The sequence below is a fragment of the Sus scrofa genome, chromosome 3 (genome assembly GCF_000003025.6).
Source record: "Sus scrofa isolate TJ Tabasco breed Duroc chromosome 3, Sscrofa11.1, whole genome shotgun sequence".
Taxonomy (NCBI): domain Eukaryota; kingdom Metazoa; phylum Chordata; class Mammalia; order Artiodactyla; family Suidae; genus Sus; species Sus scrofa.
In genome coordinates this window covers 36,108,686-36,134,030 of record NC_010445.4, presented here as the reverse complement: position 1 = coordinate 36,134,030, position 25,345 = coordinate 36,108,686, and the positions used below count along the sequence as shown (strand labels likewise).

Genomic DNA, 25,345 nt, shown 5'->3' with positions numbered 1-25,345 from the left:
GGCATATGTATTTTAAAAATGGGCCCCTAAAGTACATTTTCTTGATTAACTTGTCTTTCTCACATGGCATGACTAACATCCTTATGTGCCATTATTAAAAATCTACCTGATCCAGAGTTCCCACTGTGGCTCAGCAGGTGACAAACCCCACTAGTACCCATGAGGATGTGAATTCGATCCCTGGTCTCATTCAGTGGGTTAAGGATCCGGTGTTGCTGTGAGCTCTGGTGTAGGTCACCAACATGGCTTGGATCCTGAGTTGCTGTGGCTGTGGCGTCGGCTGGCAGCTGCAGCTCCGATTCGACCCCTAGCCTGGGAACTTCCATGTGCTGCAGGTGTTGCCCTAACAAACAAACAACAAAACTCCTACCTGATCCTTTGTAATGGCTGCGTAATATTTCTTAATGTGGATGCATCATAATTTATTCAGCCATCTCCTCATTAATAGCATTTAGATTATTTCTACTTTGCATTTGTTTGTTTTGCCTCCTAATAAAAATAAGCATTGCTGTGATAAACAGTTATGTATATTTATATGAATATGTAAATACATTTCTTTAGTTCTGGTACTTTTTCTTTCTTTTGGATAAATTCCCAGAAATGACATAATTAGTCAAAGTTCTGCAGATTTTTAATATCAACAGATATTATCAAGTTATTAACTCAAAAATATTGGAACAATTTTCAATCCTCCCATCACAGTAAACTACCTGGCCAACATTGGATATTAGCAAGCTTTTAAAACTTTTTATTTATTTAATTTTTTTATTAGAGACAAGCTGATTTACAGGGTTGTATCAATTCAATTTCTGCCATTCAGTATAGTGACCCAGCCATATATATATATGTATTTATGTATTTATATATATGTATATATATATTCTTTTTCTCATACTATCTTCCATCATGTTCTATCCCAGGAGACTGGGTATACTTCTCTGTGCTATACCATAGGACCTCATTGCTTAATCCATTCTAGATGTAGTAGTTTGCATCTACCAACCCCAAGCTTCCTGTCCATCCTGCTTCAATTATTGACTGTAACTATGGCATATGGTATATTATTGCTTTAATTAGCATTTTCTTGACCACTAGTGATAAAAGGGATCTTTCCTCTTGTGTGACCCACGTATGCATAATCTTTCCATTTTTAATCAATTTGTCTTTCTTCTTATTAAATTGTAGGAATTCTCAGTATGCTACAGCTATTCACCTTAGGTATACTTGGTATAAATACATGCTATCATTTGCCTTTTGGACTTTATCTACAGGATCTTTTGCCACATAAAAAAGTCATCTCTGAGTGATCACTTGTATTCTTTACATAGGAGCTGTTCCTTCCTTATCCCACTTTTATGTCTTTTTTGGTCTTTTTAGAGGTTCCCAGGCTAGGGGTTGAGTCGGAGCTGTAGCCTCCAGCCTACACCACGGCCACAGCAATGCCAGATCCGAGCTGTGTCTGCAACCTACACCACAGCTCATGGCAATGCCAGATCCTTAACCCACTGAGTGAGGCCAGGGATTGAACCCGCAACCTCATGGTTCCTAGTCAGATTCTTTTCTGCTGCGCCACGATGGGAACTCCCCTTATTCCACTTTTATAAGAGAGCCATTTATATTTTTTGCTTTATCTTTAGATTTGTTTAATTTACCTGGATTTACTTCATTAAAATTAAGTATAAACTCTTGCAAGCATTACTTTTTTTGAAAGTGTTATTCAGCTGACCCAACACCCTTTATTTACTATCTCACCATTTCCACTAACGTGTGTATGTGTATGTATGCGTATATGTGAATGTGTTTGTGTGCACACACATCCTGTTTCTGCACCTTTTTTTTGTTCTATGCCACTATTTATTTCCTGTTGTGTATTAGAGTTTTGCTTATTAATGCCTTTCAGCCATTGATGAAAGCACAGATATGATGCTGTGAAATGACACAGGAATGACAAGAATCCCTGACTGTATGATGTTGGTCAGGTAACATTTGGTCAGAAGCTTTTTTCTTTTGGCCGCACAGGTGGCATGTAGAAGTCCCGGGGCCAGGGATCAAACCTGCACTGTCGTTGCAACCTGCACCACATCTGTGGCAATGATGGATCCTCATCCTGCGGCACCACAAGGGAACTTCCTGGAGTCAGAAGTCTTTTTTTTTTAATTAGAGTGTAGTTTATTTACAATGTTGTGCCAATTTCTGCTGTACAGCAACCCAGTCATACATACATATACATACATACATATACACACACACACACATTCTTTTTCTCATATTATCTTCCATTGTGTTCTATCGCAAGTGATTGGATAGAGTTCCCAGTGCCATACAGCAGAATTTCGTTGCTTATCCATTCTGAATGTAATAGTTTGCATCTACTAACCCCAGACTCCCCGTCTCTCCTACTCCCTCCCCTTCCCCCTTGGCAACCTCAAGTCTGTTCTCTATATGTGTGAGTCTCTTTCTTGTTGAACTGTTGTACTAATTAATTTTTTGTTGGGTGTGAGTGGCAGAAACCCCATCTAAGCTGCTCTAAGCAAGAAGGAAGCATATTAACTTTTGGAACTGAAAACTCTAGGAATTGCATTAAGCGTGCTGGATCCAGAAGCTCAGATGATGTCACCAGGACCAGGTGTCAGTGTCTCTGTCGCCAGGCTCTTTCATCATCATGTTTAGCTTGGCTCCGCCATTACAAAGTGTGAAGATGCTTCCTAACTTCCCTGTAAATTCATCTTTTTCTCTGAACAGCCTCAGTGGAAAACACCGGCGTCGTATGCCCATCACTGGAGTAATCCCCCTTCTCAGGGGGCTCTGCGTTCCTCCATGGCTACGGCAGCGCACATGCCCGCCGTGCACTGGAGGTGAAGTCAACTCTACAGGAACCACCCAGACCAAAGGTTTATCATCCCTGAGAGAAAGATTTTAAGAAAATTTAAAAGCTGTTACCAGAAGGAAGGAGGGTGGTCCCTTGATAACTCAAAACTGGTGATGCTCACTGATTCACTGTGACTCTAACCACTGCCACATTTCTGAAAATTCATTCAGTCCTTTCAATGGACTCATTGCTGCATGATCTCTTATCATTGCTCCAGCCTTTGATCAAATTCCAGCCATTGACGTGAAAGCAACTCTCTCATCCAAGGCAGGGGTGGGGCTGGGGGAAAGGCTTTAATTACGGCACCCAAATGTTGGTGTCCAGAGAAAGACAAGGAAAATAACAATGAGATAACGTTTTTATAACTGCATTGGCAAATATTAACATAATGGCTGGTAGCCAATTTTGGCTTATCTTTCTGGTAACAAAATCCTCATATACCGATGGAGGGAATGTAAATTGGTAAAAGCTTTGAAGATATATCTATATGCCTATGTATAGATATCTAGATCTAGACTGGTCTGTCTGTCTGTCTGTCTATCTATCTATCTACCTATCTGAAGCACTGCTATGCTGGATAAACTATGACATATAAGAGTTTATCCGGCACAGCAGTGCCTATTATAAATTAATGCTGTAGCACAAATATTTCTGTTAGTTCATCTTTTGAAAATAGCCACATCATTGCAGAAAAGCATCATTCAGAGTGTCAAATTCAGATCCAAATGTAATATGTATTAGCAGTGGACTGATTATAACATTGCTGTCTAGCCATGCCTTGGCTCGGCATTTGAAGGAAGGTCAATGGTACGTCCCATTTTAACACCCCCTCCCCATCAATTTTTTTAATGTAAAGAAAACAGCTCCTCAGTGAAGAGCTGGTCCTAAAATCACTACCACAGTTAGTATTTTGCCAGGGTTTACCCTAGAGCGGGCAGGTCACCTCTCTTGTGTTTTGATTACACCCTCCATATGGATTACGGATCATATTCAAAACATTAATTACGCAGCAACAGCATTAATCACCCTGCTGAATATATCTCACCTTTTCTCCTTCCTGCAATGTTTGCATAAGCCACGTTGACTGAAGAGCATTGCATTAAAAAGAAGCAGTACTATATGGCCAAGGAGAACTCAGCCTCCAAGAACAAGATTTGTGTGGGGGGGTGGGGGTCAGTTCCGAAGCCATCCTTCATTAGCTCTTCCACCTCCAGGTAAGTCCATAGGTTATTTTGCAAAATGGGTATCATAATCCCCATGTCTCATAAGTACCCTGATGGCCATGAAGAGCAAATGCTGGAGAGTGTGTGTAAAATGTTCTATAAACCCCAAAGCCCTGGCCCCACGTATAAGGATTGCGCTTATGGAATATCTTTTATGACTGCTCTTCCTCTCTAGCCTCTTGTTTTCTACAAGCAGGGTTTTTCCCCAGGCCAAATGGTTGTCTACACTTTATATGTTTGCAGAATGAGGTTGAGTAGGTTATTTGGAAAGACAAAAAGTGGCAGAGTGAGTTGTGTTGTCGTTGCTGATTTATTTGTTTTATTGGATAGGGAGAGGAAGGGTTTCTGCCTGTATCTTCTGCACATAAAGGCACTATTCTTTTCTTTGACGGTATAGATGAGCCTGGAAGAGTCAGGATAACCCGTGGATTTAAGTCCATCCTCTCCTGGATAGCTCTCATTTTCATTTCTGTCCGCAAAGAGTTGGGCAATTGGCTTCAGTCCTAGGTTCCCAGCACTCAGTTTCTAAAATTCACATAGAACGTAAGAGTACAGCAGCCTCATCTGCATGGTTTTTTTGTTTTGTTTTGTTTGTGTGTGTGGGGGGGAGGGGGAAGTGCCTGTGACCTGAGGAAGTTCTGGGGCCAGGGATTGAATCCTTGCTGTGGCAGTGACCCGAGCCACCGCAGTGACAGTGCCAGATCCCTTAACCTGCTAGGCCACCAGGGAATGCCTCTCACCTGCATTTTTTAATTTTGTTTTTTTATTTTTGTGTGACTGCACCCTCGGCATATGGATGTTCCCAGGCTAAGGGTCCCGTCAGAGATGTCGCTGCTAGCCTACACCACAGCTACAGTCATGCAGGATCCAAGCTGCATCTGTGACCTACACCACAGCTCACGGCAGTGCCAGATCCTTAACCCACTGAGTGAGGCCAGGGATCGAACCTGCGTTTTCATGGATGCAAGTCAGGTTCATTTCTGCTGCGCCACGACGGGAACTCCTCTCCTTCATTTTTAATGTACATTTAGGCCAGAGCCTTTTCACTTCTGGAAACCCATATTCCTTAAATGGCAATGTTGGAATACAGCCATGCTCAGTTGCTTCCCTATTGTCTATGTATAAGGTTTGAGTTGAGGAGTTGCAGCAGAAACCATATGGCCCACAAAGCAGAAAACATTTGCTATCTGGGCCTTTACAGAAAAAAAAGTTTACTGATTCCTGATTTAGACTGTAGTTTAGTCACTGTTATACCAATAAAAACTTAAAAGTTATGTGTATGTGTGAGCATATGTATGTGTGTGTGTGTGTATGCATGCTTGTGTATCCTTTAAACTTGCTAGCAAATCCTTACTTTAACCAAAAAAGGATAAAAAGAAATTCAAAACCGTCAGGGGTGATAATCTTCTTGAATGCATGTTAACATCATTAGCTTATTTTTCAAACATTTAAAAATTCCTGCTATACCCCAGCTACTCTGCTAGGTACCTTAATATGTTATTTTTTAAATTAAAATGTAGTTGTGCAAAGCAAAGTGGCCCAGTCCTATATATACGTATGTGTATATATATAGATATGTGTGTATATATACACACACACTCACACACATATCTATATATATATATCTATATATATACATTCGTTTTCTTCTATTATCTTCCACCATGTTTCATCCCAAGAGATTGGATCTAGTTCCCTGTGCTCTACCCTAGGACCTCAACGCTTATCCATTCTAAACGAAACAGTTTGCATCCACTGCCCTCAAACTCTTATTTAACTATGTAATCCCATCAGTCACTGTGTGAATGGGTTGATATTCAGCCTCTGTTAGAGGTAAGGAAACAGACATTCGGGAAGATTTAAATGAACTTGCCATGGTTCTTAGCACTTCCCAGAGCGAGACTTCAAACCGAGGTATGCCTGAATCGGAGCTGACGGTTGCTGGGTGTGAGAGGATGGGACAGATCCTCTCCCTTGTGTCCTGTTCCAATTTTCCAGTTTCCAAAAAATGGGAAGTCAAGGGGAATGAAGGTGCCGGGGAGTCTCAAGTCTGAGTCTCCACCTCCTGATTTTCTTTCAATGGTGCCTTTTCCAGTTTACGAGGAAGTAAGCGGCATACGTCACGGTGTCAGTTTAAGGTGCACAGCGTGATGGTTGGATTCACCTGTGTTGTGAAATGATCATCATAATAGATTAGATAACATCCCTTTTCTCTCCTAAACACAATAAAAAGAAAAGAAAGAAAAAGTGTGCGTGGGGGAGAAAATTCCTTGTGATGAGAATTCAGGATTTACGCTTAACAGCTTCCTCATGCATCACACAGCAGTGCTGATGTTAGTTATCCTGGCCCTTATTTACCTTATAACTGGAAGTTTATGGTATCATTTGACCGCCTTCATCTAATTCCCCACTCCCTCCCCACCTCTGGTAACCTCAGGTCTAGGTCTCTTTTTCTATGAGGGTTTTTTGTTTCTTTTGTTTTGTCTTTGTTTGTTTGTTTATTTTTAAGATTTCCCATGTAAGTGAGATCATGCAGTGCTGGTTTGTCTCTGACTCTTCACTTAGCCGTAATGCCTTCAAGATTTATCCATATTGTCACAAATGGTAGGGTAGGACTTTCTCATTTTTTAATGGCTGCATAATCTTCCTCTGTGTGCATGTGCGTGTGTGTGTGTGTGGGGGGCAACTTCTGTATCCATTTATCCACTAATGGACACTTAGGCTGTTTCCATGCCTTGGCTATTGTAGATAATGTTGCTATGAATGTGGTGGTACATGTATCTTTTCATCTTTATAAGATATTTTGAAGTAGGCTAGGCTCTCTTACTTTGATAAGAGCTTGCTGTTTAATGCAGACAGTAATACTTAAGAGTCTAGCCATGTGACTACAGAATAAGTGAAGAAAAAAAAATGGAATCTACTCAGATTGATTTCTACCTGAATAGTCCTTATTTTGGTACTCATGTTCTCATTCTGTGTCAACTCTATTATAATTCAAGGCAGTTAGTTTAATCATTTATATTACTATGTGTATTCCATTTTACAATACAAAATTTAATCAAAACCACTTTTGGAGTGTGATTGGCATAAAAAGTACATACTTAATGTCTAGAACTTCATGAGTTTGATGAGAAGTACACAGCTTATCCCATAATCAAGGCTATAAACTTATCCATCTCTTCCAAAAGTTTCCTCCTGCCCTCTTAATTTTTTTTAATATTCTTTCCTTTGTAGTAAGACCACTTAACATAAGATTTACTCTCTTAACTAAGTATACAAGACAGTATTTTTACCTGTAGGTTCTGTGTTGTAATTAGATCTCTAAAACAATCATCTTCTATAACTGAAGCTTTGTACCCTTTGACCAACATCTCCCTATGTTCCCCCACCCCTGGTATCAGGGAAAAAAAAAAAGAGAGAGAGAGAGAGGGGAGTTTAGACACAACAGAGACATGCAAAGAAAAAAAAAAGGCAAAGTTATGGGAATTTTTAAGAGAAAGCATGCAACACACACCATTTAAATGCCTTTAGATTTTTCCAGCTACAGCTCTGGAACTCTAAAGAAAAGGCTTAGATTTTCTCTGCCATCATTTAGTGGTGCTTATAGGAGAAATTTTGCAAAGCAGTAAATTATAACCCCATCCAAAGATGTTTCCTACCTTTTTGTAAAGTTCTTAAATTTGTTAATATAATCTATCTGCTTTTGTCAAGACAGTAGAACAGAGCTAATAAAAGGAAAATCTCAGAATAAACTTTTTTAAAACGTAGATAATGGTCATCTTTTACTTTTTGAGTTAAGATAAAGGAAGTGCTAAAGAAACAGAGTTTATTTGTAGCTAGACCTGGAGGATGGCAGAAGGGGGCTAGAAGGGTGTGTGTAGGGTAGGGACAGTATTTTTTTTTTTTCTCTGCAAAAGTATACTTTTTTTTTTGTCTTTGTCTTTTTAGGGTCGCACCTGCCACATATGGAGGTTCCCAGGATACACCACAGCCACAGCAACACTAGATCTGAGTTACCTCTGCAACCTACACCGTAGCTCATGGCAACGCCAGATCCTTAACCTACTCAGTGAGGCCAGTGATTGAACCCGAGTCTTCATGGATAGTGGTTGGGTTCATTAGCCACTGAGCCACAATGGGAAGTCCAAAGGGATGCTTCTTTGAAGTAGCTCTTTTTTGCACCAAGTCAATAGCTAACCCTCCCACACTGTGGGGGGCTCAGGTGGGGATGGTTAGGAACCCTGGGAGGCTGTTTGGCTTTTGTACCTTAGTTATGGCCTACAGTTGAGGCTTCTAATTTTTCAGCAGACAAGGACTTTCAGTAAGTCACCCATCTATATGAGCAGAATTCAGAATTATTCAGAATTCAGAATTGTTTTTCAGAATATTATTCAGAATAATTCAGAATTATATATGGGTGTGTTCAGAATTGCAACTACTAAGTGAAGTAAGTCAGAAAGAGAAAGACAAATACTATATGAAACCACTTCTATCTGGAATCTAATATATGGAACAAACGAACCTTTCCACAGAAAAGAAAATCATGGACACAGAGAACAGTCTTGTGGTTGCCAAGGGGGAAGGGAGGGAGTGGGATGGACTGGGAATTTGGGGTTAATGGATGCAAACTCTTGCCTTTGGAGTGGATAAGCAATGAGATCCTGCTGTGTAGCCCTGGGAACTCTATCTAGTCCCTTATGATGGAGCATGATAATGTGAGGAAAAAGAATCTATACGTGTGTGCGACTGGGCCACCTTGCTGTGCAGTAGAAAACTGACAGAACACTGTAAACCAGCTATAGTGGAAAAACAAAAATCATTATAAAAGAAAAAATAAATAAATAACTTATTGTATTATAAAAAAAAATTGCAACTAATTGTACAACTGTAAATGTGGGTCCCACTGCTGGACCACACTGCCTTTTGTGTACAAATTAATGCTTTGTTAATACAACCGCTGAAATGACTTTGTAAAGAGCGCAATTCTAGTTTAGGACATGGCCATCCACAGTGGGGCGTGAAAAAGAGCACTAGTCCTAGAAAGCATGCATGGCACATCCTCGTCCCTCAGACACTGATTGGTATAGCACCTTCCATTTTATTGTCGATTTTAAGGGGAAATCACTTTGCCACAGAAATTCGCATCTGTTCAATTGCCCTTCAAAGAGTTTTGTTAGGCTTTCCATGGACAAAGACAAAATAATTTTATTTGTGTGTATGTGTGAAATGATTAACATGTTCAGCCCAGACTTTTTAAATGGGTCCATTTTTTTTCCTCTCTTGCTCAGCTGTCTCCTCCTTGTCCTCTACCTTTTCTCATGGACAGATGCCCCAGGCTTTGGAGGTGGTCCAGGGTCTTATTTTTTTGATCCCCGGGGGAAGGTCCTCCCCTCCTGCTTGAGCACCAAGACCTCCAGATGGAAAGAGCGTGTAGTGTGTGTATCAGAACCTGAACCTGCACATCAGCTGTGTCAAGGTCAGGGGCAGAGTTTGGTCAAGAGGATAAGGGAGATTCTATAGAAAGGAAGGTAGAGGGGCAAGAAATGAGAAGAGAATGTGCTGGAGTAATATACAGAAAAGTAGAAAGGAAAATAAAGCAACACCTAAAGATGTCCCACAAAAGCAGCTCTTCCTAGTAACTAATAAAATCCTTGCCTCTTAGGTGTTGGTGATGTTCTAAAGAGACAACCAGGACGCATAGTCAAATATTCCTAAAGGTGGTCCCTTAAATGTCTCAAATTCAAGGCTAACCTGTCATCTCTTTAAGAGACCAGCGTGGTCAAGTCCTCCTCCAGCTCTGAAATGGATTTCCTTCTGTGACGAAGCATCAGATGAGGTGTTGGTTGGCCTTTAGAGGCCATGCTGTACAGAAAAAGACAGCTTTAATAGCTTTTTTTTCCCTACTTAGTTCAAAGTGGTTTGTTTTCTTCATCTTTTAAAATTTGTGTCCACACTTTGTACTTGAATCTTTTTTTTTTTTTAAGGGCCACACCCTTGGCGTATGGAGGTTCCCAGGCTAGGGGTCCAATTGGAGCTGTAGCTGCTGGCCTACACCACAGCCACAGCAACACCAGATCTGAGCTGCCTCTGCGACCTACACCACAGCTCATGGCAACCCCAGATCCTTAACCCACTGAGCAAGGCCAGGGATCGAACCTGCAACCTCATGGTTCCTAGTTAGATTTGTTTCTGCTGCGCCAGGATGGGAACTCCTTGTACTTGAATCCTATATGTATATTTTATTTTTACTAAAGTATACTTGACTTGCAGTGTTGTGCCAATTTCTACTGTACAGCAAAGTGACTCATTCATACGTGTATATGTACATTCTTTTTCTCATATTGTCTTCCATCATGTTCTTTCCCAAGAGACCAGATATAGTTCCCTGTGCTGTACAGTAGCACCTCATTGCTTATCCATTTTAAGTGTAATAGTGTGCATCTATTAGCCCTAAACTCCCCATCCATCCCACTCCCTCCTGCCTCCTCCTTGGCAATCACAAGTCAGTTCTCCATGTCTGTGAGTCTTATTTCTGTTTTGTAGATAGATTCATTTGTGCCATATTTTAGATTCCACCTATAAGTGATATCATGTGTTATCTTTCTCTTTGACTTATTTCCCTGAGTATGATAATCTCTAGTTGCATCTGTGTTGCTGCAAATGACATTATTTTGTTCTTTTTATGGCTGAATAGTATTCCATTGTATATATGTACCAGATCTTCTTAATCTGTTTCTTCTTCAGTGGACATTTAGATTGCTTCCAGGGAAAAGACATAGCTTTAAAAGCGAGCCTGGCACTGGGTGAGATGGGCTGCACCTGCCCTGAGGGGAAAGCTCTAGGGACCCAGCAGGAAAAGGTAGATTCACATCTCCTGTGCCAGGCTCCCTCTCCAGCAGACACACAGTGCCTGCAATGCCTGTGGAATGCAGGTGGTGTCCGCATTGGTTTCCTTTTCTTTTGTTTCCTCTTCTTCCCATGTTTCAGTTGAATGCACAACATTTGAGTTAGATTACAGTGCGATTCCTTAGAATAGGAGTTTTGAGCTTCCTGCGGTAAGAAGCACACCTGTATTCCAGGATTCACTGTTATCCCACCGGCTCACTGAGTGGGAGTGGGGAACCATCCACGGTCCACAGTCCATGGAGATCTAGCATAGCAGGTGGGAGCCTCATAGTCCTGGATTGTATTTTATGTAGACTAAGCTACCGAATCAGTCCATCTTCCTAGTAGCGAAGGGTTTCGGATGCCAGCTGAGATTCTAGATAGCAAAGTGACCCAGAGAAAGCCCTGTTTCCTACTCAAACTTGGCACACAGCGAGGCCTGTCGTTAGCAAACACTCATTAAGCATTTACGTTGTGCCTGGCAAACAGACATTTGTGTAGTGAATGCTTTATTATTCTATTATCACTCATTTAAAATATCCCCATATAGAAACCTGATTTAGACATTGTCTATAGCTGAAATTCCTGCATCCAGGTAGGGCTGGCTGTTTGCTTTAGAGAACATAGCCTATTGTGTGTTCCCCAGACGGGTGAAGGGAGTGTGTTGAAAAGGTAACATTTGATTCAGGAGGTAATAGTAACCCTTTGCTAGTGCTTGGATTTAACCTTCAGTTCATCTTATTAGTTATAAACTAGTCAAGGATATTTAAGGTGTGACTCTGTTGTTACAGGAGAACTAGACCTGACACATGTACATTTATGCATCTTATGTACATTTATTCAAATGTATTTTAGAACTTGATTAGCAACTGTATCCTAGTGTGTTACCTTGGCCGTTAAAGCATCAAATATTGAGGTCTAGCTATTCTTCCAAGGTGTTCTGTGTCTATGGCATTGTCTGTATCTGCTCACGAATTTCAGATACTGCTCAACCCCTCCAGAGCCCCAGACCTGTCTATCTAGCTGCCTTTTGGATAGTTCCATCAGGAGGTTCCGCAGCCACACCTAACTCAACATGGTCAAACCTAGCCTCTTACCTTTCCCAGTTCTTTTTCTGATGCTTCTGAACTTGGTCATTGGTGGCACCATTCAATCAATAACTTATAATAGATCTATGAGTTGATCATGACTTTTTGGTCTCTGATCCTTTAAAAAAAATTTTTTTAATTCCCCAATACATTATTTTTTTTCTACTGCACAGCATGGTGACCCAGTCACACATACATGTATAAATTCTTTTTTCTCACATTATCAAGTTCTATCCTAAGTGACTAGATATAGTTCCCAGTGCTACACAGCAGGATCTCATTGCTAATCCATTCCAAAGGCAATAGTCTGTATCTATTAACTCCAAGCTCCCAATCCACCCTTTTTGTTTGTTTGTTTTTCATTCATCCGTCCTCATATATATCCTCCAGTCATTCAACAAGTCCTATCAATTCTGCTTATAGACTATTTACCAAATCCTTTTTTTTTTTTTTTTCATTATACCTTCACTGCCATGTCTTCGTCTGTGCAAACCCTTGTCATCTTCGGCCTGAGATCTAACAAGAGTCTCTAATGGATCGCCCTGCTCCCAGTGGACCATCCCTACCTTCCACACAGAGGAGTGGTCTTCTTGACACTGGCCATTTGTTCCACTTTCCTTGTCTAATGGAGTCTCGACGACTCTTAAAATGGCATACTGGCCCTTTATTATCGGACCCATGCCTACTTTTTCTGCCTGGACAATTTACCCTGTCCATCAGTTCACACAGTCACGTTTCCGTTCCTTTGTATCCATTATTTCCTCTGGTCGAAGCGCCTTTCTCCCATGATTATGTCAAGCACACTCTTACGCATCCTTGAAAGCCCGATCCCAGCATCACTGCCTAGTGAATTCTCTGAAACCTGCCTTCACCTCTTAGGCAGAACATGAAGCTTCCTCTATCTACCACGAAGAGACATAGCACAGTTCACTCTGTGTCACTTATTCTGGTAATTGCAGACTCGCAATCCTTGGATTTGCCTTCTTCAATAGACTTATTCAACTTTGTATCTCCAGGCCTGACAAAAGTTTTGGAACTCATGTATGGTGAAGCCTATACATGGGGGCATTCCTGTATCGAATGTTAAAAGAATTTTTGATGACATTCTTAGACAGGAAGACATCTTCAGCTGGAAAGAAAAAAATTAAAGACTAACCAAACCTCTAGTGTCCAAGAATTCATATTTATCTTAGCACTCTGTGCTCAAATTGCATTTCTGACAGGCTGCCCCCCCCCCCAAGCTCTGCTTCATGACAGATCATGAGACACGGGGGAAGCGGTGTATTCATCTCAGCAGTGGCATATTTTGCTTTTCTGAAAAGCAGAGGGATCTGGGGGCTCTTTTGCAGGCTGGCCATGTCCTGGGCAAACCCAACTGTGTCTAGAGATTCCAGCAGAGACAGAGAGCGTGTTTGGAACTTTGCGAGAACTCAGCTTCTATCAGGAGCACATTGGGGAAGGGAAGGAATATAGAACTCAGGAAGAAAGCTTGTGGTGACCACGGCAACAGCTCTCCCCATCTCTGTCTTTCTTTGGGCCAAACAGACTCTTGTTTCTGCTTATCTGTTCCACGCCCTCCCAGTTCTTTTTGGAGGCTGCCTCTCTGCCTCTTTGCCTCTCTGTGGATGGCTCCTCTTTCCTACTGACTCTGCCGTGAAATCTACACCATCTTCCAAGTCTGGCTGTCAGAGCTCACCATGCCATCCTTTCCCAATTTCAAAAGTCTTTCTGGAAAGGACTGACTTAACTCTTAGAGCCAGATTAAACTGCTCAAACCATCAACCCCCTTATCTCGCCAAGAACCGACCAACTGGAATGATGACTGCCCTACATTTTGACTTTGTTCATCTTCAACCCACATCTCGTGTCTTGGAACATTCTCACCCTTTCCTCCTACCCTTCCCAGGACCCTAACTTGGAACTTTCTCATTCTCTCCTCCTACCCCTCCCATGGAGCCTGATGCCAACCTTGATACAGGTTCCTTCAGCCACAGCCCCAAATGCCTTCTCTCAGTGCTCCTGGGCATCTGATGTTCAATAAACCTACTTGAAGCCTCAATGCTCCAGACTCTCTGCCTCTATTTACTTTAGCTCCAAACCTACAGCCCTTTGTCCTCCAACACTAACCAGCCTTTCCATTCCCTAAACCCTCAGGAAAAGAATACTCTCAAGCATGTGGGATTTCTATCCCCACCCTGCCCTGGGTCCGACCACATCAAGCCAGTGGAGTTAGTTGTTCTGTTGTGTCTCCTTGTTTCCTTTGCAGGTGAGAGGATTTGAGGCAAAGAGCGATCAGTCAGCTCTTTTTTGCCCTTTCTGTTCTCTACACTGTTTATCCAGTGTTTATTCCAATTCAGGCCATTTGCGGGGAACCTGTTCTACAGAAGAGAGCATGATCATTTAGGGATATCTCCAAGCAAGCCTCTTCCATCTTTGTGATGCCCATGCTGATGTAAGCTGCAGAAATACCAGTGATGATGTATGTCCCTCTCCTCGTTGTCTTTCCCTCTGTCCATCTTAGGTTTTCCGTCCAGGACCATGTAAGATGTATAAATGTATAAAACGTATATATTGTGAAATGTATAAAATTAACAAGAGAGAACCAGGAGTTCCCGTGATGGGTCAGCAGGTTAAGAACCCAACATAGTGTCCATGAGGATGTGGGTTTGATCCCTGGCCTGGCTCAGTGGGTTAAGGATCCGGCATTGCTGCAAGCTGTGGGGTAGGTTGCAGATATGGCTTGGATCTGATGTTGCCATGGCTGTGGTTTGGCCCCTAACCTGGGAACTTCCATATGCCACGGGTGTGGCTGTAGAAAGAAAAAAAAAAAAGAGAGAGACCCATTCAAGTTTATTTAATGTAAGTTCTACATGGCCCTGGGGACTTCTTACAGCAGTGAAGACTTGGGACAGCCTGAGTGCTTTATATTAGGTTTGATAAAGAGAGGACATGTGTGGAAAAACAATCATAGAATAAGAGGCTATGAGCTAAAGGTAGACAACCAGGGGAACTTGGCAAAGCCTGTTTATGTGGATTCCTCTCAGCTTCTGTGTTGGGAGAAAAGGGCCTCTCACCCGAGATCTTGTGACCTGCTTCAGGGTAGGTGGTGGTGGCGGGGTACAGAGAGAATGTCCTTTCTGCACCTGCCATTTTCAAATCCCTTCTTGCTTAAAATATTCAAAATGCCAAGATGCCACATTGCAGATGCCAAGATGCCACATTGCAGATGCCAAGATGCCACATTGCAGATGCCAAGATGCCACATTGCAGAGTAGCATGTCCTGAGCCCCATCTCTGTCTCTCCCAGGCCTCTGCCCCAGGACCCCAGAACATCTCATGATATTTGAAAGTAAAATGTCCCTCCTGCCTCTTAGCTCACACAGTTCTTAACCTGCTTGTCTACTTTGAGTTCTGGTCCTCAGAAAAGAGCATACATCCCCCTCTGAGGTTTTTTGCCGGTAGGTTTTGTGGCTTGACAGTGCCAGTCAGATGACGTGTCCTCAATGAGTTTTGAATGAAATAAAAGCAAGACCATGCAATAAATAAAACCCTAGCAACCCAAGAATCTCATCTATGGCACCTGCACATTTACTCTCCTCTTGTTTGCTGTCTGTCTTCCCCTAGAACAAACTTCTGTCTGTCTTGTTTACCTACCATAGTATCAAAAACGGTCCTTGTGGACAGACGCAAGACTAACCAAATGAGAAGCAGCAAAGGCAGTTTCTTCAGATCTTGCAAGGAAGGCAGCTCCCTTCCCATCATTTGTATTTTGGTAGAAGCTTGACATTAGGCAGAGAGCGGGAAAGCTCCTTAGGAGGAGAAGGACAAGGCTTTGGGGATGCCCTGATTTGGGGGGGGGGTTTGCCCTGGGGAGGCTGGAGGTGGACCAGGAGAAGCAGTACCTTCTCTGTGACTAGCGTGGGGTGCATATTTCATTTTCTCTGGTGGGTCCTAAGTTGGCAGTGGGGACAAACATGAGAGGTGTCCATTACTTTCCAAGTCGAAGCTGTTTCTGAGCCAGTCATTACAGGGGTTTTTGTTGGGCTTCCCGAATTGATTTCTTAGAGCCGGTGGCCTTATTTCACAGGTATGAGTTGTAGTCAGCACAAGCTGGCTTCCTGGGCTGTTGGCTGTAGATAGGAAGTGGATTCCTGGGCTGGTTGCTGAAGATTTGGGGTCCATATCTATGTGTACTTATGGCCTGGCTGTTTTCCATCCGTATATTCAATCTCGGTTGCTAGGAGGGAGGGAAGGAGAGAGGACAGAATCTTAGCCAACATCCATTATCCAGATTTCATTCCAAACACTTCATGTCAAGGGCTGAGTCATCCCAGAGGCCACATGGTGGCTTCTCTGAGGCGTGCCCACCCTTGAACCACACCTCATTCATGGTCCACAGTTGGGATGCAGTGAAGATGAAGCTCTCTCCCTGTCACTCAGCCAAACAAGAGCCAAGGCTTTTGAGGAGGTACTTAAAGAATTTTCAGTTTGCAACTGTGCAGAAACTGTTGTTCAGGTAATTTAACATTGATTTTAGTTTAAAAGGCAATTAAGACAAAATGGGCAGCCACTAGCCACTCAGGTTAAATAAGCCTAGATTTAAATTGCTCCCCATTACCACCTTTGTTTGCGAGGTTTGAGCTCTTTTATGCTAATTTAGCATCCAATAGTGTGGTGGCTCAAGTGGGGCAGGTGGTTGGCACAGGGAACCAAGCCGGGGAGATGGTTATTGAAAGAGGAAATGGTGGGCCCCCACCTGTGCCTAAGGTGAGAGTGGTTCTGTTTTATACCACTCCTGGGAGTAGATCCATGTAACTGGCCAGGGTCCTGGGTCTTCAGATCTAAAAGGCTAAACATGGTGCCCACTTTTTAACGTATCAGTTTCACTCCTAGGATAATTACCCTGCACGGCGAACAAGGGACAAGCTCGTGACATTGTGGACAGAGATGTTTACTTCCGTGTCATTTAATGTAGAGTGAAAAGAAACCATGCATCAAAGTGGCATACCAAACCTGATGTTATTCTCTTTTATTACAGCAGAAAATCTTCGTGATGTATTGCATAGCACATGACAGTTTATAAGAGACAGTGACTACTATTGTGTGCTCCTGATTTTTTTTTTTTTTTTTTTTAGTTGCACATGTAGCGAAAAATGTCTGAAGCGGGCAGATTGGCAACAAAATAGTACATGTGGCTATCTCTGGGTGGTAAGATACGGGTGACCTTTTTTCCTGTGCTTTTCCTTTTTTTTTTTTTAAGGGCTGCACCCATGGCATATGGAGGTTCCCAGGCTAGGGGTCAAATCTGAGCTGTAGCTGCCAGCCTCGCCCACAGCCACAGCAATGCCAGATCCAAGCCGAGTCTGCAACCTGCACCACAGCTCAACGGCAACACCAGATCCTTAACCCACTGAGCGAGGCCAGGGATCGAACCCGCGTCCTCATGGATGCGAGTCAGATTCGTTTCCACGGAGCCATGTTGGGAACTCCCGCTTTTCCAAGTTTTAAAAACTCTGCACAATGAACACACACTGGGTTTATAATTATAAAAGCATTGAAAACAATACTTTTTTTTGTTGTAATGGTATTTAAAACAATTCTGTGAGGTGCTTGAGCCACACCAGCTCAAGGATAAAGTTGTGTGAACATGCTAAATTCCAGGAGGAAGAATGGCTATTTAGTTTGCAACACTTCTGTTTCTTGCTGGAGGAAAGTCTGTTAGGCTTCATTAAAGCAGGTCACTCACCCAGTCCTCATTTAAAGTTGTAAGGTGAGCCATTCGATAAAGCAGGCTTCTAAAACATGCCCAGGTGATTCATGCATTTGTCTCTTAGGAAATGTGGTCATTTACCAGCAACCAGTGTTGAGCTAATGGGATCCATTTAGGAATATGACCAACAAGTCCACCATAAATCCCATGCTCTCCCATCTGAATATGCTTCATTAAGCTTACCTTTCCTGATGCAACTGGATTAGTAGTTGTCAGGACAAAGAAAATCATGAGGTCCCACTGTTCTAATCTGACAAAGCACTGATGTGGTTGCTATGTAATTTTATTTTATTTTTCTCAAATTGAACCTGCTCTGTGCCTTTCTATGGGAAAATATTTTCAAACTGGTAAAGAAGCAATATTACTGTATTGTGAGGCATATCTCAGTGGGTCATTACCATAACTTTGGGCAGAAAGAATAATCTATGTTGCCTTTTACTTCAAGGATAAAATTGATTTTTATAAAAATCTTTAGTGCACTGAGGCTTAGCAATTTCTTTTTTTCCTATGAAGAAGCAATTAGATACTGGAGTTTTCCAGAAATTTTAGGTGAGTGTAAGCCAAACCTTGATTATTTTAGAAAAGGTTTTATCATGCAGCATTTGAAGAGAAAATGTAGTTTCGGAAAATGATACTGGTATAATGGCAGTTGTCACCATTCACGTGGCCAGGGGTGTATACCATTCTATTTGCATCACTTTGGAAAATTGACAAATGCCTGAAACAACAAAGAAGAAAATACTGGGCACCTGTGTATCTACCAAGAAGTGCCCATTTTGAATGATGGTTTCAGGCATGTATATCTACACATATACACATGAACATACACACAAACACACACAAACACATATACACTTTAAACATGGAATACACGTTCTCCTTATAGTCAAAACGAGCCATATATACATGCATAGCTATATATACATACATATGTATTTGTATATATATAAAGATATAAATATGTCATTAAGGGTTTTATTTTTTTAATTTTTATTTTATCATTTATATATATATATTGTTTTCTACTGTACAGCATGGTGACCCAGTTACACATACATGTATACATTCTTTTTCCTCACATTACGTGTTCCATCATAAGTGACTAGACAGAGTTACCAGTGCTACACAGCAAGATCCCATTGCTAATCCATCCTGAAGGCTACACTCTGTACCTATTTACCCCAGTCCCTCCCAGTCCCTCCCCCTCCCCCTCGGCAACCACAAGTCTATTCTCCAAGTCCACGATTTTCTTTTCTGTGGAAAGGTTCCTTTGTGCCACATATTAGATTCCAGATATAAGTGATATCATATGGTATTTATCTTTCTCTTTCTGACTTACTTCACTCAGGATGAGAATCTCTAGTTCCATCCATGGTTGCTGCAAATGGCATTATTTTGTTCTTTTTTATGGCTGAGTAGTATTCCATTGTGTATATATACCACATCTTCCTAATCCAATCATCTATCAGTGGACATTTGGGTTACTTCCATGTCTTGGCTATTGTGAATAGTGCTGCAATGAACATGTGGGCGCATGTGTCCTTTTTAAGTAGAGTTTTGTCCAGATATATGCCCAAAAGTGGGATTGCTGGGTCATATGGTAGTTCCATGTATAGTTTTCTGAGATACCTCCATACTGTTCTCCATAGTGGTTGTACCAGTTTACATTCCCACCAACAGTACAGGAGGGTTCCCTTTTCTCCACACCCCCTCCAGCACTTGTTATTTGTGGACTTATTAATGATGGCCATTCTGACTGGTGTGAGGTGGTATCTCATGGTAGTTTTGATCTGCATTTCTCTAATAATCAGTGATGCTGAGCATTGTTTCAAGTGCTTGTTGGCCATCTGTATATCTTCCTTGGAGAAATGTCTCTTCAGGTTCTTTGCCCATTTTCCCGCAGAACCAGAACAAACAACCCAAAAATTTATATGGAACCACAAAAGACCCAGAATTGCCAAAGCAATTCTGAAGAACAAAAACCAAGCAGGAGGCATCTCTCTCCTAGACTTCAGGCAATATTACAGAGCCACAGTAATCAAGACAGTGTGGTATTGGTACCAAAACAGACAGACAGAATAGAGAGCCCAGAAATAAACCCAGACACCTTTGGTCAATTAATCTTTGACAAAGGAGGCAAGAACATAAAATGGGGAAAAGACAGTCTTTTCAGCAAGTATTGCTGGGAAACCTGGACAGCTGCATGCAAATCAGTGAAACTAGAACACACCTTCGCATCATGCACCAAAATAAACTCAAAATGGCTGAAACATTTAAATATAAGACAAGATACCATCAAACTCCTGGAAGAGAACAGAGGCAAAACATTCTCTGACATCAACCTTGCAAATGTTTTCTCAGGTCAGTCTCCCAAAACAACAGAAATAAAAGCAAAAATAAACCAACGGGACCTAATCAAACTGACAAGCTTTTGCACAGCAAAGGCAACCAAAAAGAAAACAAATAGACAACTTACAGAATGGGAGAAAATAGTTTCAAATGATGCAACTGACAAGGACATAATCTCTAAAATATACAAACAACAGCAAAAAAGCCAACAATTCAATGGATAAAGTTTTTATATATGTGCAAACTATTTAAAAATTATATGTATGTGTGTATAGAAACATACACATTTAGATGCATACACTTGACAATGAAAACAAATTGTTGTATGTGTGTATATATGGGTATGTGTGCATTTATATATGTTTAAAATTTTGCGTATTTATATATAAATGCACACACAGCCTTATTTATAAAAGCATAAAACTAAAATATATAAATGTTCTCTTAAAAGGAGAACTAGAGTTCTCTCAACTTCTTCCATCAAGCTTCATCTCCTCTCCCTTTCCCCTGAGAAGAGGCTTTCGTGAATCCGGTCTCATTCGTCTGGGCCAGAGATCAGGAAACTTTTTCTGAAGAAGGTCTGATTGTTAATATTTTTGGCTTTGCAGGACCCTGGGTCTCTGTCACAGCCACTCAGCTCTGCAGTTGGAGAGGAAAAGCAGTCGTAGGCAATATGCAAAAAACAAATGCGTTCCAGGAAAACTTCAGGCATGGACACTATTTGAATTGCCTACTTTTCCTCTTTCAGAACATATTCTTCTCTTAGTTTTTCTAAAATAGGAAATAGGAAAAAAAGTTTTAGATAGTGGGCTGTACAAAGACAGGCAGTGGAGATCCTGTTGTGACACGGTGGGGTGAGAACTAGGCGACATCAGCTTGTGTTGCTGCAGAGGTGTGGGTTCAGTCCCCAGCTGGCACGGTTGGTTAAGGATCTGGCATTACCACAGCTGTGGTGTAGGTAGCAGCTGTGGCTCAGATTCAGGCCCTGGCCCAGGAATTTCCATATGCCATGGGTGCAGCCATAAAAACAAACAAATCCAGGAGCTGGATTTGGCTCTTGGGTTGTAATAGGTCAGCCCCCATTCTGGTTCTTTTTCTGTATGTCCATGAATATGTATATACCTACAGAGAATAAGGTCAATAATATTATTTCATTTGTTCATTTTCTTTCATAAATAGTGTCATAGGACATGGGTTATCTAAAATGTGTATTTTTATCTCAGTAGAATTTTTACAAAAAATACATATGTATGTATCATTACATATGAATGTTTATTAATGTATTTATATAGTACTGTGTAATATGTGTATCTCCATACATGTCTGTGTCCGTCTTGCTCTAGATTATCCCCACATAGCCTTAGGCAGTTCTTTTCATTGCTTTATAGTATTCCACCATAGGATTATCGTATGAGTATTTGGTTTGTTGTTTTCCCCTATTAGCTTTGCAGTGGTGCAGTTGTAGCCATGCACACTTGTGTGGTTTGGTCAGAGTGGACATTAGAAGCAGAATTGCTTGGTTATAGGCAGTGCACATTCCCCCCCCCTTTTTTTTTTGTCTTTTTAGGGCTGCACCTGGGGCATATGGAGGTTCCCAGGCTAGGGGTCAAATCAGAGCTATAGCCACCAGCCTATGCCACAGCCATCACAACGGGGATCTGAGCTACCTCTGCGACCTGTACCACAGCTCACAGCAACACCGGATCCTTAACCCACTGAGCGAGGCCAGGGATTGAACCCACGTCCTCATGGATACTAGTCAGGTGTGTTCACTGCTGAGCCGTGACGGGAAGTCCACATTTTCCATTTCAGTAGACATCGCTCATTCAGTTTCCAGAGGGGCAGTACCAGTCTACCCTCCCGCAGGGGGACTTTCTCTCCTTCTTGGTCTGGGGCGGGGGGGGGGGTTCATTCATTGCTGTTTTCCCTATGGAGCGGCAACAAGAAAACAGCCTCAGCTCTGGACCATCTTGTCGCCACAGATGCTAGTGTGGCCCTTTATGTCCTTTGGGTGAGTACAGACACTGTTCTAACTCTTTGCCGGGGCACTTCCCCACAAGGACAGCCATTTATATCAATAACCAGGTTGGGCAACATCTGCCAAGGTTGTCACACTCCCTGATTAAATGGCCATATGTGCCGGGGAACACAGGGACAATGGGGTTGTACTTAGGGTTCGCTGTTCCTGCACGCACCACCCTCACCATCCTTAACCTGGCATAACCTTGCTTTTGTGCACCGACTTGTGAATCAGATTATTCCACTGAGAATGCTAGTGTCCGCTGTGCTAATATTACTTTCTGTGTGTATCTCTCTACAACTAAACAGGGTTCTGGTTAAACAAAATACTGGAAACCTCTTGCCATTTTACCTGATGACATTGAAAACCATGTCTGGAAAATAATATATGCCTATGTTCGAAATTCACTGTTAAAAGAATCAGGGGATGTAGAGTATTTTGCAGCACCTCCTCATGGGGAAAGAAAGTTTTCCTTGGAGTTCCCGCTTCGGTGCAGTGGGTTAAGCATCCAGCTTTGCCACAGCCCTGGTTCAGAGTTGATCACTGGCCAGGGGAACTTCCATATGCCGTGGGCGTTCCCCCCTGCCCCCCCCCCAAATTTTTATTTAAAATGTTATCTTGACATCCTTTCAATGTCACTGCTCCCCAAGAAAGGCAGGCAGAGGAAACACACACAAACATTTTTTTAGGACCACAAAGAGCAAGTTAAACACTATATTAATGCAGTATTAAAAACACGCTAATGCGTGGAAGCAGGGGAAAACATACTCTCCTTATTTTGACAGAGATGGATGACAGTTATGTAAGAACTTGGCATGTTCCAAAAAAAAAAAAAAAAAAAAAAAACCCTGGAAATATTGCTGCTCGTTGTGGAGCTGTAATAGATGTGAAAATAAATATTTGAAAGATTTATTAGCTTTTTAAAATTTGCTTACGGATATATAAAATCCCAATCAGTTGTGCACAAGGCCTTTAACTAAAATAAACTATCCACAAACTCCACCCAGGAAACCAATGATTATGTCACCGTTCATCAAACGTAGTGTGTTTATGGGAAGTTCTCGTCCACCTTGAGAGCCCTCGCATTCAATGAAACAGTTGCTTGAAGAAGCAGGGCCATCTTAGTGCCTACAGCTTGCAGCTCTGACACAGAAGAAAAAGAAGAAAGCGGACTCACGCCCCCAGCTGATAAATTGTTTGGTTTCTAAGCAAAGCTACGGCTAGACTGGGAACGCTTGAGCAGAGAAGAGCTAGAATCTTGTGTAACTCATTTCAGTTAATAAGAAAAATCATATACCAAGGAGGACTTTGGGGGGAGGGGGGCAGATAGGAAATTTACTTTAATTCCGCTATTATTCAAGGTAAATACCTTTTGGAAGGTGACCCCTGAAGTTCAACAGGACACGGTGGGTATTTTCCTCTCAAAGCAGGCTGGAATTTCAGGGCATCGTCAGTCACTGCATAATGTGTAAGATCTGAGATCTTGAGGCTCTAACTATTGAGGGGGAAAAAAAAATTACAACTGCTTCTGGGAGGAAACACTGAGGAAAGCTTAGCAGCAGCGCCGGGAGGAAGGGAGCGGTGGGGTTTCCCACCTTTTGCTAGTCTTTCTATGTGAAGTAGCATATTGAAAGTCATAAATACTGTCCCGTGGACGTTTTGAATAATGCAGGAGTGGTGTAAGTAATTGGAAGTGCTTATATCCTGCCTTTAGACATTTCACTGCTCGTGAGTTAAAATTGGTTGTCAAGTGTGGACTCCGAGGACCGCGCAAGGTGCCCTATTCTGTCATGTGGTACATATTTAATGCTTGAAAGAACAAGGGAAGGGACACGTGCGGGAGAGAGGAAGGGAGGGAGGGAAGCGAGATACCCGCCGCCGCCAGCTCAGGGCTCGGCCAGGCAGGCACTTGGGGAAGCGTGGAGGCGGACCCACGTAGCCTCGGCATCTACCGCCTTCCCGGGCTGCAAGACTTTGCCAAAAACATTGGGCGTCCAATTTGGCGAGTGTTTTTGGCGCGGAGGCACGAGGCCGCCCGGGGCAGCTGGGCTCGGGCGCGGCAGCCTCCCTGGCACCCCGGCGGCCTCCCTTTGTGTGCGTCTCCGCGTTGATTGCCTCCTGGTCCGGGCTGCTCGCTCGCTCTCCCGGCGCGGTCTGCACCTGCTGGCAGCGGTGTCAGGCTGCCAGGCACCCGGGGCGAGCGCAGGCACGGCGGATGACTGGAGTCATTTACATTGCTAGCACGTGGGTGCCGTTTGCCTTGCCTCGGACTTCTCCCGCGTTCTCCCGCGGAGGAAACAGGCGGCACTTTGCAGCCAACAATGAAATCTTGGCAGCTAATTGCAGTCGTGGGAGATGCCTTTCAGGTAAGGCGAGGGAAGACGGCTCTAAGCGCGGAGGAAAGGGGAGACGGAGAGAGAGAGAGCACGGATGGGGAGAAGGTGGTGTCTGCAGAGGCTTCCTGAAGCCCACTGACTCGCGGGAGGGGGTGGAAGAGGGACGGGGACCGGGGGCGGGCGACAGGGGGGAGGAGTGTGCAAATTGACATTTGGGGCTGCCTGTGGCAGAGGAGCCGCCGTCAGCCGCTGTCCAACGTTCACGCAAGGGAGGGTGGCGGCGTGTGCGCCTCCGGGGCTGCTGATTAGAATAGGGACTTGGCGGCGGACGGAATCCAGGCACAGGGAAGCCGCGATGGGAGGCTGCGGATCCCTTTGCCGCGCGTGAATGTGACACGGTACGTAAGGCCAGCCCCTGGGACCAGGGAGGCTGGGCTCAGGCACGCCTGGGGCGCACCCAGGGGCGCCGGTCGCTCGAAGGGGGCGAGGGGCGTTCTGAGCGACCGGGGAGCCCAGCAATGAATGGATTTTCCGTACTGAGTAGAAGTTAGTAGGGAACTTCACTGCCCATGCTCATTGGCTCCGTTTAACTTTATTTCCAGAGATGAATAAGCGTTTATAAGGTACGGTGTGCAAGTCCCAATAGGCTAGCGGGGGGCTGCCAGAGCTGCGCGGTCCTTTAAACAGGAGGTTTCTGCCTTGACTGGCCAGATGGGGCCGGGCATTGGGAAAGTTGGCAAGCTCACGTTGCAAGGGGGCATGTGTGTGCGCGTGTGGGGAGGTGTAGTTCTGTTTGTGCAGACAT

General features: G+C 43.0%; 1 protein-coding gene across 11 annotated transcripts in view; it reads left to right on the top strand.

The window, feature by feature from the left end:
* The window catches only part of RBFOX1 (RNA binding protein, fox-1 homolog 1), a 2,271,070-nt gene that overhangs the window by 1,075,742 nt on the left and 1,169,983 nt on the right, over window positions 1–25,345 (top strand). The window contains exon 1 of one of the 11 annotated variants that reach the window (XM_021088071.1): window positions 24,354–24,570. The exons of 9 other annotated variants lie outside the window; for them this stretch is intronic. In XM_021088071.1, coding sequence (XP_020943730.1) covers window positions 24,526–24,570 — 45 coding nt within the window. In that variant the 5' untranslated portion in view covers window positions 24,354–24,525. Of the gene's footprint in view, window positions 1–24,353; window positions 24,571–24,733; window positions 24,939–25,345 lie in introns of those variants that run through there. One more of the 11 variants, XM_021088079.1, reaches the window with a different exon arrangement.